At 45.4% G+C, this 12,293-nt stretch overlaps 1 protein-coding gene across 1 annotated transcript; it reads right to left on the minus strand.

The window, feature by feature from the left end:
- Positions 1 to 2,896: 2,896 nt before the first annotated feature.
- Positions 2,897 to 9,566, minus strand: Spink4 (serine peptidase inhibitor Kazal type 4). Its single transcript, XM_015492451.2, has 4 exons — positions 8,477 to 9,566; positions 6,196 to 6,236; positions 4,702 to 4,814; positions 2,897 to 3,013 (listed from the first exon to the last, which is right to left on the minus strand). The coding sequence occupies exons 1-4, from the start codon at positions 8,535 to 8,537 to the stop codon at positions 2,968 to 2,970; spliced, it is 261 nt and encodes an 86-aa protein (XP_015347937.2). The 5' UTR covers positions 8,538 to 9,566; the 3' UTR covers positions 2,897 to 2,967.
- Between the last annotated feature and the right edge of the window lie 2,727 nt (positions 9,567 to 12,293).

Consider the following 12,293-nt stretch of genomic DNA (forward strand, 5'->3'; position numbering starts at 1 on the left):
ATTACAAAAGGAACAAGGTAAGGACTTTGGTCTTTATCCTAAGAGATGTGGGCCTTGCCTTTTAAAACTGGTCAACAGGGGCTGGGGCTGGGACTCAGTGATGGAATGCTTGCCTAGCACATGCGAGGAGCTGGATTCAATCCTCAGCACCATGTAAAAATAAATACATAAAATAAAGAAACAAAACAAAATGGTGATTCCTCATAAAATTGAAAAAAATAAAAATAAAACTGGTCAACAGCCAGGCTTGTTGGTGCATTCCTGTAATCCCAGTGGCTCAGGAGGCTGAGGCAGGAGGATCATGTGTTCAAAGCCACCCTTAGCAATTTAGTGAGGCTCTAAGCAACTTGGTGAGACCCTGTCTAAAAATAAAATATAAATAAGGCGGAGGATGTAGGTCGGTGTTAAGTACCCCTGAGTTCAAACCCCTGTACCCACAGGGGGAAAAAACATTATCAGCTGCTGTCATTTCATTCTTTATCATAGTGCTCAGGAGATAGGCTCCCTATAGGCCGCCCAAGGCCCACTTCATTTGACAGAGAGGGATTCACTGAAGTCCCAGCAGTTTAGGACTGGGTGGGTAAGACCTCAGACTAGTAAGAAATTACTATGTGGGGAAAAACAGATATCTGAGAAAAAAGAAATAAAGGAGAAAGAAATTGTCGTGTGACAGGCACTATTATAAGTTCTTATAAATCATTTAATCTTTACATAATAAAAGAGGTAGAAAAAAATGAGGAAATTTGGGTAGTTTGCTCAAGGTAATAAATAAAGTGGTAAGTGGTAAAGCCACAACACAGAGCTAAGCAGTTTGATGTCAGAGCCTGTGCATTCCTTTGATTTATTTGTTTGTTTGTTTATCAATGCTGGGGATGGAACCCAGGGCCTTGCCTTGCATGTGTTAGGCAGGTCCTCTACCACTGAGCTACGCCCCCAGCCCTGAGCCCGTGCTTTTAATATCTATTGTTCTGCCTCCCCAGTGACTTGGGGTTATATACATTCATTCACTTCTTATGTCTTTTCCTCTATTTAGCTACCATTTCGGTCTCTCTTGCTCTCTCCAGTTCATTTTCCACAGAGCAGCCTCAGTTCATAAGTCATGTACATAAATACATAAGTTCCTTGTTTGGAAACCTCCAGTGCTCCCCACATCTCTTAGGATAAAGACCAAAGTCCTTATCTTGTTCCTTCTGTAATCTCAAAACAGTGAACATCGTTGCAGTCTTCACATCACACATCTTACTGCCTTAGTTTCCTTGTTTTCAATTTGAAAATTCCCAGGCAAGAATCTTTTAGCCAATCAACAATGGCCAGGGTAACAGAGTCGCATATCATAGATAAGCCTTTTAGGGCTCACTCTTGACTTTTAGAGTGGTCCACATCTATAAATGGGGGTTAGGAATTTCTTCTAGTAGGGTGTCTGCCACAATGTTCAGGTTTAATCTTTGATTTCTTAGCATATGAGTGGAATCCATGAAAGAAAGCATCACTGAGATGTTTGATCTGTGCCACTTAGGTTTAAAGAGCCTTCTCGCTTTGGAGGGAGACTTTCAGATGTCACTAATATCCACTTTCTCCTCCTACAATAAGTGAACTCCCCTCATTTTTACACAGGTAAAGATGATATTTCTCAGTCTTCCTGCTTCTAAATGGCCAAGGGGCATTTTATCCAATTGAACTGAATTTATACATCTTATGGGAAGTGTCTTCAATAGTAGGTGGTGTGCCCTTTCCTCCTTTCTGTAACTTGGAATGCAGTCATGCTGGATGGGATTGGAAGAGCTCTCTTGAACTTTAAGATGGAAACTGATGAGAATGATAGAGAAACAATATAGAAGCAAGGAATAATTAATTTCTATCTGCTTAAGCTTCTATTATTTTTGGTTTTCTGTCTCTAACTGCCAAACTGAATCTTACATCATTTGTTTGCAGATGGGAAACAAGTTTATCAATAGTAGTAGAAGGGCCTATAGAAGATCATCTCCCAGATCCTGCCACTTGGAATCTATCAGCAACAATTTCTGCCTTTCCTGCTCGGCTTTCTTCTCAATGACATATGGTTTCTTGGAGCATTTCCTGCTCTTTCTAGCCACCTAGAACAGAAATCTGAATCCATGTGAAACAACTGCTCTTGCCTGGTCAGGCCTTTCTCCACACTCCTTTCCCCTGACACCATTATCAAGAGGCAAAAAGGCCAAAAGGGAGGGGGGGAGTATTTGGCATGTACCACAAGTTGAGGTCTCTGGTGGGATTTCTAGTGCTCTGTGTCTCTGTGGTCCATGGTGTGGATATACATGTGCTGTGTGTGCCTGGAGTTGTGTCTAATGTCATCTAGTCAGCAGATGTTGACCTAAAGAGCAGAAAAGGATCTGGAAGTCATCCTGTTTTGCCAGGTGTTAACTGGACACTGGGATATCCAAGAGGTTTTCAGGTGACAGTCTAGGTGGCCAGGGTTTAGGGAAGCATTCAGAGGATTTAGAACAGAAGACCTAGTTCACTGTTCTGTGTAAACTTCCTGAATATAAGCTGTGTTTGTATCAAATTTGTGTATGTGTCTGCATGCCCCAGAGTGCTGAACAACCCAAGAGAAAGTCACGCAGGGTGTGCTTCCATGAAGGGGGTGAATAAAGCTGAACCACACATATCAATAGTGGCAAAGGATATTGATCTCATCCAGGTTCCAGGCACTGTCCTGGGGTCAGAGGCTACCTCTCAAGTGGGCAGGAGACATGAGATAGGGTTGAACACCAGAGGGATGGAAAGGAGTTGGACATCGGATTTATAACAGAAAGAATAGTGCAAGATCCACCCTCCCAGCCCTCACCACAATCACCTCCCCCAGAGTCCCCAAAGACACTGGTTCACTTCCCTGGGTTGGGCTGGAGCTTTTATTTTATGTCACATCTCCTCCCTGCCCAACACTGTTCTCCAGCTTGAAGCTTCCTGGCTTGAGGCGCTCCTTCAGGGTCAGCATTTGCCATCCTTTATGATCTGGATATCCTTTTTGGTTTTTCTGGGATTACAGGAGACAAGAATGAGGATACCTCTGGGAACTATAACATACCCTTCAAGGACCAGGCCCTATCTGTGTAGATACCCTGCTGAACCCACTCCCATATCCTACAGTGTAGGAATATAGGGCAGATCCCAGGGATCTGTGAGTATTTCTATAACCTTTCCTTCTTACATCTTGCCCCTGGGAGATTTCAGCTTCCTGGGATTTCCACCACCTGTGCATGCTTATGACTGCCAAGTCTGTCTCCTGCCCAGACCTCTGTCCTTCCTGACTATGCAGTTGTCCATTGCACATCTCTGGTATATACCAGAGGTTCAATTGTTCACAAACATTGTATCCTACAACTACTACCTGCACCCTCATAGTTCACATCTTGGCAATTAGCACCACCAGCCACCCAAGCCCATGGGTTAGAAGAGCAGCGTGTTGTTCTTGCCTTCTGTGTCCCCTTACCTTTCATGTCCATTTACACAACAAACCTGCAATTCTACCATCAATATATCTCTCTTTTTGGGGGGTGTACTGGGGATTGAACTCAGGGGCACTCAACCACTGAGCCACATCCCCATCCCTATTTTGTATTTTATTTAGAGACAAGGTCTCACTGAGTTGCTTAGCACCTTGCCATTGCTGAGGCTGGCTTTGAACTCACAGTTCTCCTGCCTCAGCCTCCTGAGCCCGTGGGATTACAGGCGTGCGCTACTGCACCCAGCTTAATGTATCTCTTAACTAAGAGTCTAATTTTGATCTTTTTCTAAACTGGACAGTGTTCTGCTGCTTCTTACAGTTCCTCCAATACAAACTTTCACTTCTGTCTAGAGCTTTGTGGTTTCCAGCCACAAAGAAAGAACCTTTCTTTTCTTTCATGAACTCATTTAGCTCTCAAGCTGACTCTCAGGATTTTATTGGTGAAGAAATGAGACCAAGTAGGTGATCGGTTTTACCAAAGTCATGTTCTAGCCTCTTCCTTACCTCTCTGAATTAATTTTTTGCCCCTCCCCCATTCTCCCTTCACACTCCAGTTTGTCCACTTTCTTCAAATACACTCTTTCCCTTCCAGGCCTTCCCCAGCTCCCTCTCTTCTATCTGGAATTATCTTCCCTACCTCTTCCTTTCTAGCTTATTTCCACTTATCCCTCAGGGCTGTGCTCAGGTATTACCTCCTCCAGGCAGTCTTCCCTGCCTCTGCCCATTCCTTGTTACCATGGTGCCCTGTCCATATGAGCCTTGGGCATTCTGTGGTGCAGTTAGCTGACCATCAACCTGGCTTCCCCCTTAGATTGACTGGATGCTCTAGGAGGCCAGCAGTGCTATCTAACTTACTGTGCTCTGTTCTGTCCTGTGCCTACCACATAGTAAGTATTCAATATAATTATTGTATTCAGTATAATTATTGACTATAGAATGAAAGAACATTCTATAGAATGAGGTGACCCTAGCAATCAAGGGCAGAATAAGAAAAAGAACCCAGGGTTTCTGGCCCTTCTCCTCTACCCCCACCAGCTTCTGCTTGGAATCATGCCCTCTCTTTCAATTATATTTTGGCTCATTCTGTTAAGAGTAAATATCACTACTCCGCAGGCCAAGCATATGTGAAGGAAGAAGGCGGTCAATTCTTTCTCTTTTCAGATTTGTGTGCAGCCAAGATGGGGCCTACCCAAGCAAGCTGAGTTGGGAGTTCTTACATTCGGGTCAAGCAGAGATGACATTCACTGTTGTATGTGACCCCATCAGTGCCACAGACGAGGTTAGGTGTCTGGGAACAATTTGGAGGCTCTGTCATGTGCTCACAGATGGGCTGTGGAGGAGACAGAGGAGACTCAAAATCAGAGACAATAGGGAGGGATATAGGAGCTCTGCTTGGAGCCTGAGAGGCACCAGGATGGAGCCAAATTCAAGACAAACTGTGTGTAGGTCTAGTGAACATAAAACCAGCCACTCAGGACCCTGTGGTATATTTGTGTGTGTGTACATGACCAGGTGCCTGTGGTTGGATGCATATTGAGTATGTTGCTGTGTCTACTGAGGTGTGGGTATCCCAAGTATACTGTGTATTTGTGTGGAGTGAGTTTGTGCCCTCAAGTTCTTGGGGACTGGTTCCATTACTCCTCAGAGGATCCAACTAGAACCTCTCTGTTGGTCTGATTGAGGACCCCAGGAGACAGAACCCATCATCCTAGGGGGCCCTCTTCCCAGGAGCCCCTGAGCTCACTGTAGCCTATCAAGTCCTTGGAAGGAAGGTACATAGTGTGGGAAGATTGGAGAAATGAGGCAGGGCTTGGAGCTTAATTGAGGCTCAATTTGAAAGGGATTCAGACTATACCTGACAGAACCGGGTCAAGATTGGGCCCTGGCACAGGGAGAAGGGAGAATGAGGCAGTGTGGTGCAGCACTGAAAGCTCAGGCTAAAGCCCTGGATTCTGCCGGACCAGCTGTGTAAACTTGGATGAGCTATTTCCATTGTTGGAATATTAGTTTCCTCATGTGTAAAAATTAGGAATGTTCCTTGCATAGGACTAATTGAAATTATGTTAAATATTTGGCTTTTTATCTGGCACCAAGTATGTGGAGCTGGATTCGTTCTGATGGACTGACAGGAAGATGCTACACTGTTGGATGGGAAGGTGGCTTTGAACTTACTCATTCATCTATTTGAAAGGACTGATTGATGTTCCCAAGGATGCCGTCATCACTGCCTTAGGATCACTGGGGATGTTAGACCCAGAAGCTAGGTGGAATAGGCTTCAGGGGCAACTTGATGTTTGTCTACTCAGAGTAAAGGGATGAATGATGACACCCAGTGGGGAATGACTGGCACTCCATGGGGCCATTCAGTGTGCTAAGGTCACCTCTTTGGCCTGAATCATATGGTCTGTCTGTATTACACAAAGCAGAGAAGATGCTATGTGCTGCTAAACCTTGGTGGGAGAATCTCACTGAGGGAAGGGGCCTTGGAGACCAGGTTGAGACAGATCCCAAGGGCTTTGATGAAGGGGATAGACTTGCTTAGCCTAGAGGGAATAATCTGGGGATCATGCAGGCTCAGGAGTCCACCCTGACCTCCTTGGGAGTCATTGAAGGTATCTGAGCAAGAGTGGAGAATAATTCTGGTGTTCCAGCATGGATGAAAGGACTTCTCTCTGCAGAGGGAAGGCCACAACATCAAGCATCTGCCTTACCATTCTTGAGAAAATGAGCTTTTCTGCTGACACTGGCACCTCTGAAAAACAAATCAGTAAGAATAAGGTAACATTGGTCCTAGGTCCCAGATCCTGGGGTCTGAGGACTGTTTCTCCTTCTCTGGGAGTCCTGACCCCAACACTACCAATCTGGAATTTCTCAAACAAACCCAGAGGATAGGGTTTCCAGAAAGCTGATGTGATCTTGTGTATCATACATAGTGACAGAAAGTCTCAAATCAGGAAGGTAGTCACCAGCATGTTCCTCATTCAGAGTCCACTGAAATTATGGTGTCCCACATAATAATATCAACAACTCAGTAGTTACTCTGTGCCAGGCATTGAGAATACATGATTTTAACCACTGTTCAGACCTCTCTTGCTGCTCTGAAGAAAGGAGGGAAGAAAGGAGGCAGTGGTGGATGCTGTGCTCTGCTTCCCTGAGCCCACCCATAGGACTGAGGCACCTGACCTTGGGCTCACTATCTAACCTTGCATGTCCCTAAGTCCAGCTTTTCTTCTGCTCACTGTTCCTGCTCTGTTTTGGTTCATGCAAAGCCCCTCTCCCTGAAATGTTGCCTACCCCCTTTCTCCTATTGAATCATACCATCCTTTCAAGGCTTAGAAGACTTCCCTGTTGTCCCCCATTGTTTCCTGAGCAGACCTGAACTTGGGCTTTGCCACAAAATCACATGCTACCCCACTCACTGGGTCACCCTGCCTCCCTGTGAACCTGAGCTTCTTGGGTTCTTTGACTCTGTAGCACCCTGGTCAATTCCCACACATTCAGTATTCAGAAATTGACCACTAAAGTATGCCGGGGGAAGGGAGAGTCCAGAGTTTCTTCCTAGGAAATGCGGGGAAATTTTGCATTCACACCCCAGCTTCCTTTGACCTTGATCCAAAGTGCTCCCTTCTCACTCAGTCCATGCAGGATCTGAAATGTGTACAAGGATCCTCTTCAAACACTTTACTGAAACCCTCAGAAAACTGGTGCTAGGCTAGGAGTAAGCAGTGTGTGTGTGACCAGAGCCCCTGGACCCATTTCTCATTGCCACAGTGTGTCCCCATTTGGAGAAGTGGATGAGGAAGTGGCCGTGAGTCAATGGCCCTGAGGACCTGCCAGGGCCTGCCTAAAACATTATGACTTCTGTCCAGTTGGATCCCAACTGGTCTCTCCACCTACCCCCATTTACTTTATTCTCAGTATAACAACTAGAGCAATTCTTTAAAAATATAACTCTGCCTCAAAACCCTTTAGTGCCTCCCAGTTTTAGAGGAAAAGCCAAGTTTTCACATTGGCCCAGGAGGCCTTACCCAGTTTAGTTCCTAGTTTGCCTCTTGTCTCACCTATTGCTGTGTACCCTGCCCTTCACTGCCCTCCAGCCACACTGGCATCCTCACAGTACCTCAAACTCTCCAGGCATGCTTCTACCTCAGGGCCTTTGCATTGGCTATTCCCTCTGCCTGGAATCCCCCAAATAGCCACAAGGCTCACTCATCTCCTTTTTTTCTTGGAGAGATCTCCCCTGATTTAAAATTGCAGTCACCTCCTAATCCCTATTACCCAGCTTGATATTTTTTTCCTTTGGCTTTACCACATTTTAGCCTACTGTTTAACATACATTTTACCTATGTTGTTTATTGTCTGTTTCCCTTCTCTACCCATTGGACTTAAGGTCCCTCAGGAGTGCTTTGTCTGTTTTTAGTAACTGATGTGTTAAAGGGGTCACAGTGCCTTAGCTGTGAAAGTGCTGATGTATTTCAGCCCCAAGGAAGCCCCACTCCAGATATATGTGTCTAGCCCCAGACAAGGATTCCCAGGGAAGAGCTCCCAAATGCTCACATGGCTGTTCATAGACTCAAAGCACAGCATGTCATGGCAGAACAGGAGTCAGAATGTCTCTCAGCATCCATCAGCCCTCAGTGAGCATAGTTGCCTATTGGCCCTGAGGACTGACACTCACTTACTCCTACTGCCCCCTCAACCTCTAGTCCAGTAATTGCCCAGTGCAACTATGAACTGGACAACCTCCTGCTGTATAGCTGGAGAAATTGAGGCCCCAAATGGAAGGGGACTTTGGCAATTCTAGGCCAAATTTAGAATCTGAACTCAAGTTTCTTTTCTCCTACTCAGGGGTTTGCCCACCACAGTAGAGGGTGTATATGTAGAAGGAAGGCATATGCAGAGAGCTGAGTCCTCACGGTGTGTTCCAGGCCTTTCCTCTACCCACACTCCCAAGCTCTCTACCAGTACAAAGTCCAGGTTCTACCCACTCACCCGTGTCCACAGCGAGGAGGGCAACCAAGGCCAGGGTGACCACCCATAGACGGACGGCCATGCTGATCCTGAGCTGGTGTGGCCCAAGCTAACTGGGGCCTGGGTGGCAAGGAAGGATGGAAACCTGTTTATAGTGCTGATCCCCACCCTTATCTTATCTGGGGCCAGTTGGAGACAAGAGCGTCACCTCAAGTTAATCCCTGCATCCTGGAACCAGGAAAGGGCTTGTTCAAGACAAATAGTTTCTGGTGACATGGAGCTGTGGCTATGAGACTGGCAGATTTCTGGAGGGAGCAAATGTTTGGATAACTTGCAAAGTAGACTGGAGCAAGGAAAGGGTAGTTGAAGTAAAAAGAAAAGGGAAGAGAAAGAACAGAAAAAACAGCAAGTAGGAGGAGGCAGAGAAAGGGGGCTGGAGTCATGGATACCTTTGTCAGTACCTCCCCCACCAACTTTGTGACTCAGGAAAGCCATTTTCCTTAACTGGGCCTCAGTTTATCTGTGCACAAAACAGAGATGATAATTCTGACTCAGCCTTTCTCCCAGAACAGCTGTGAAACTGGATTGGTGAGAGCAGATGGGAAACATTTGTTAAGTATGCAGTGAGAGAAATATAAACAAAACTGATTCTTTTTACTTATTTTTTGGTGCCATGAAGTGGGCATAACCAGCAGATAAAATAAAGGCAAAATAAGACTTTTTAAATAGCATGTTTCTCATGCTGCATGTCCTAGCCCCCTGCTTCTGACACAGAATAAAACATTAGAAGAAAGATACTTTCATGTTTTTCAGGTACTATATGCTCATTTCCATTTTAATAGGTTAAACACAGGATTCTTTTCAAGAAAAAGCAGTATCTAAAACTCCCCCATATCTCTGTAATATACATATGAAGGAGTAATTTGATTGTCTGCCTTCAAAGAATTTCTGACTTATAAAATGAATACAATGAAGCTGGACTTGGTGGTGCTGCGTGCCTGTAATCCCAGTGGCTCGGGAGGCTGAGGCAGGAGGATCATGAGTTCAAAGCCAGCTCAGCAAAAGCAAGGCACTTAGCAACTCAGTGAGACCCTGTCTCTAAATAAATACAAAATAGGGCTGGGCATGTGGCTCAGTGGTCAAGTGATTGAACTCAGGGTCACTTGACCACTGAGCCACATCCCCACTACCCTCCCCCCATACCCAAAAAAATAATAAAATATCTGATTTTCTCTAATTCATTTAGGTCAAGGATTTTGAACTCTATCTGAAGATTTTATTTACCTTTGGAGAATTTAAAAATACAGTTTTACTATGAAATATTTAAATCAATATTTCAGTATTGGACTGGGGATAGCTTGGTGATAGAACACTTGCCTAGAATAGGTGTTTTTTGTTTGTTTATTTGTGAGGTTTTGGGGTTTTGTTTTGTTGGTGCTACATTGAACCCAGGTCTTTGCACATGCTAGGCAAGTGCTCTGTAATTGAGCTACATCCCTAGTCCAAACATCAGTGATTTTTTTTTTCCCCCAGAAAGATTTATTTTGAAAGGTTCCAAGCCTACAGAGAAGTTCTAAGACTAGAACAATGAGTTAATGGGGGGGGGATTCTTATTTAAGAACAACCCCTTTGGGGGCTCCAGGCAGCTAGTCATCTCTACAGATTCATAGAGGCTCCAGATCTATGCGCAGCCTACGATGAAGTCCCCAGTAGTCCTTGATTCAGCTTCAGAATCCTCCTACCCTTTCTTAAGAACCTATACAGGTGCATGGATGTCTCTGAGGCAGGTGGCAGCTACACTTCATTGCTTAACCAGGAAGAGCAAATATTTAATGATGATTTCCTGTCCTAAAACAATATCATCTCATAAAGGGAGAAGAAGTTTAAAGGTTATCTAAATTCTGCTGCTGTGAGACTCCTTGAGGGTGGGGGGTCCCAGGAGCTTTATGTCTGGCCTCCTGCACCTGCATGAACGCCAGTTGAGGACCTTTAGGGCAAACAAATCCAGCCCTTTGTCTTGACTCCATCATCTCCTAATTCATTTTAGTTCTTCCCTCACCCCTGCCTCTGGTACTGGGGATTCAACCCAAAAGGTTTTCCAATTAGCTACGTCCCCAGCCATTTTTATATTTTGAGACAGGGTCTCAGTAAGTTGCTAGAGCTTTGCTAACTTGCTGAGGCTGATCTCCTGCCTCAGCCTCCCAGGTTGCTAGGATTATAGGCCTGCACCACCGCACCTGACCCCTAGTTCATTTTCTTGATTCTCTACCAACCACTCCCAACTACTCTGTACACAGCAACCATGGAAAACTTCTTAAAGAGCAAACTTGACCAAATCCTCCTGCCCCAAATGCTGTATTGGTGTCCACAGCCAACGGGACTCAGCCCACTCTCCTAAGCCTGGTGATCAAGGCCCTTACACTCTCTCTTTAGTTTTACTTTTGCCCCATCCCACTCTAGACCTGCACTTCTTCCGTTCAACTGAACCCTCTGATTCACTTTCTCATCTGGTAATGCCCTTCTCTATGTCTGTACCCTGGTCCTCTAAGAACCAGCTCAAACATCCCCTCTTCTGGAATCTTCCCTAACTACCCTTTACCAATCTAGGCACAGCCATCATTGACTACCACAAGTGCTGCACTCCCACACTGCTCCTCTGCTCCTCTGTTAGAATCTCTCCCCATGCTCTGGTGTGTTTGCTTATCTGCCTTGCTGACTAAGCTGTGAGCTCTCTGGCAGTGAGGACAATGATTCATTTATCTCTGTCTCCCTTGTGCCCAGTCCTGAGCCCGACACACAGTAGGCGTATAAATGTTGAGTGACAGATCCAAAAGGAGGCAGATGACAATGGTCCCAAGGATAGAGGTGGTGCCAGTTCTGGGGAAAAGGCTCTGAAGGGGAAGCATTTGCTGTCCCCAATGATCCCCTCTTGCTCTGGGGAAGCCATGAGAACTCAAGAGAGCCCTCTGACACACCCAGACCTCACGGTGCATGGCCTGGGTCAGTGTTTGGTATGTTTCTATCTAAGGAACAAGAGTGTTTTCCTCCAGTCTGAGCCAACCCCGCAACCCTTTCTATGCTCTCCCCATCCTCTAACTTCTCTGGGATGCAGAGTAAAAGGTAAAAGTTCTGGACCAGGAGTGAGGCATTCTGGGTTTAATCATTTGTTCAACAAATATTTATCATCTATATCATGTTCTACACACTGTTTTAGTTATTGGAGATTCAGCTATAAATAAGACACATTCTAGAAGGCTGGCAGACAACAATGAACTACCAAAACACACGACGTGTTATGTAGAAGTCAAGTGCCATTAAGGAGGAGAGTGACAAAGGAAGGAGTCTGTTATTTTAGATAGTAATGTGTAAGCAGAGACAGAAAGAGTCCTGCAGAGATCTGGAAGAAGAACCTGCCAAGCAGAGGAACTGCAAGTGCAAAGGCCCTGAGATGGAACAGGTTTGGCTTGCTCAAGAAGGAAATACTAAGGAGGAGACCATTATGGCTAGAGTGAAATAAACAAGGAAGTGAGTGGCAAGAGGTGAGAAGAAGCCAGGTGTGATGGTGCACACCTGTAATCCCAGTGGTTGGGGAGGCTGAGGCAGAAGAATCACAAGTTCAAACCCCACCTTAACAACTTAACGAGGGCCTAAGCAACATAGCAAGCCCCTGTCTCAAAATAAAAAATAAAAAGGGCTGCAAATGTGGCTCAGTGGTTAAGTGGACTCAATACCTGGTACAAAAAAAAAAAAAAAAGTGAGTGGTAGGTCATGCTTAGTTTCCAGCCCCACCACCAACTTCTTGGATGAACTTGCGTGCTTTCCATCCCTGATTTTGGCC

Source organism: Marmota marmota, unplaced genomic scaffold, assembly GCF_001458135.2.
Source record: "Marmota marmota marmota unplaced genomic scaffold, marMar, whole genome shotgun sequence".
In the NCBI taxonomy this organism is placed as follows: domain Eukaryota; kingdom Metazoa; phylum Chordata; class Mammalia; order Rodentia; family Sciuridae; genus Marmota; species Marmota marmota.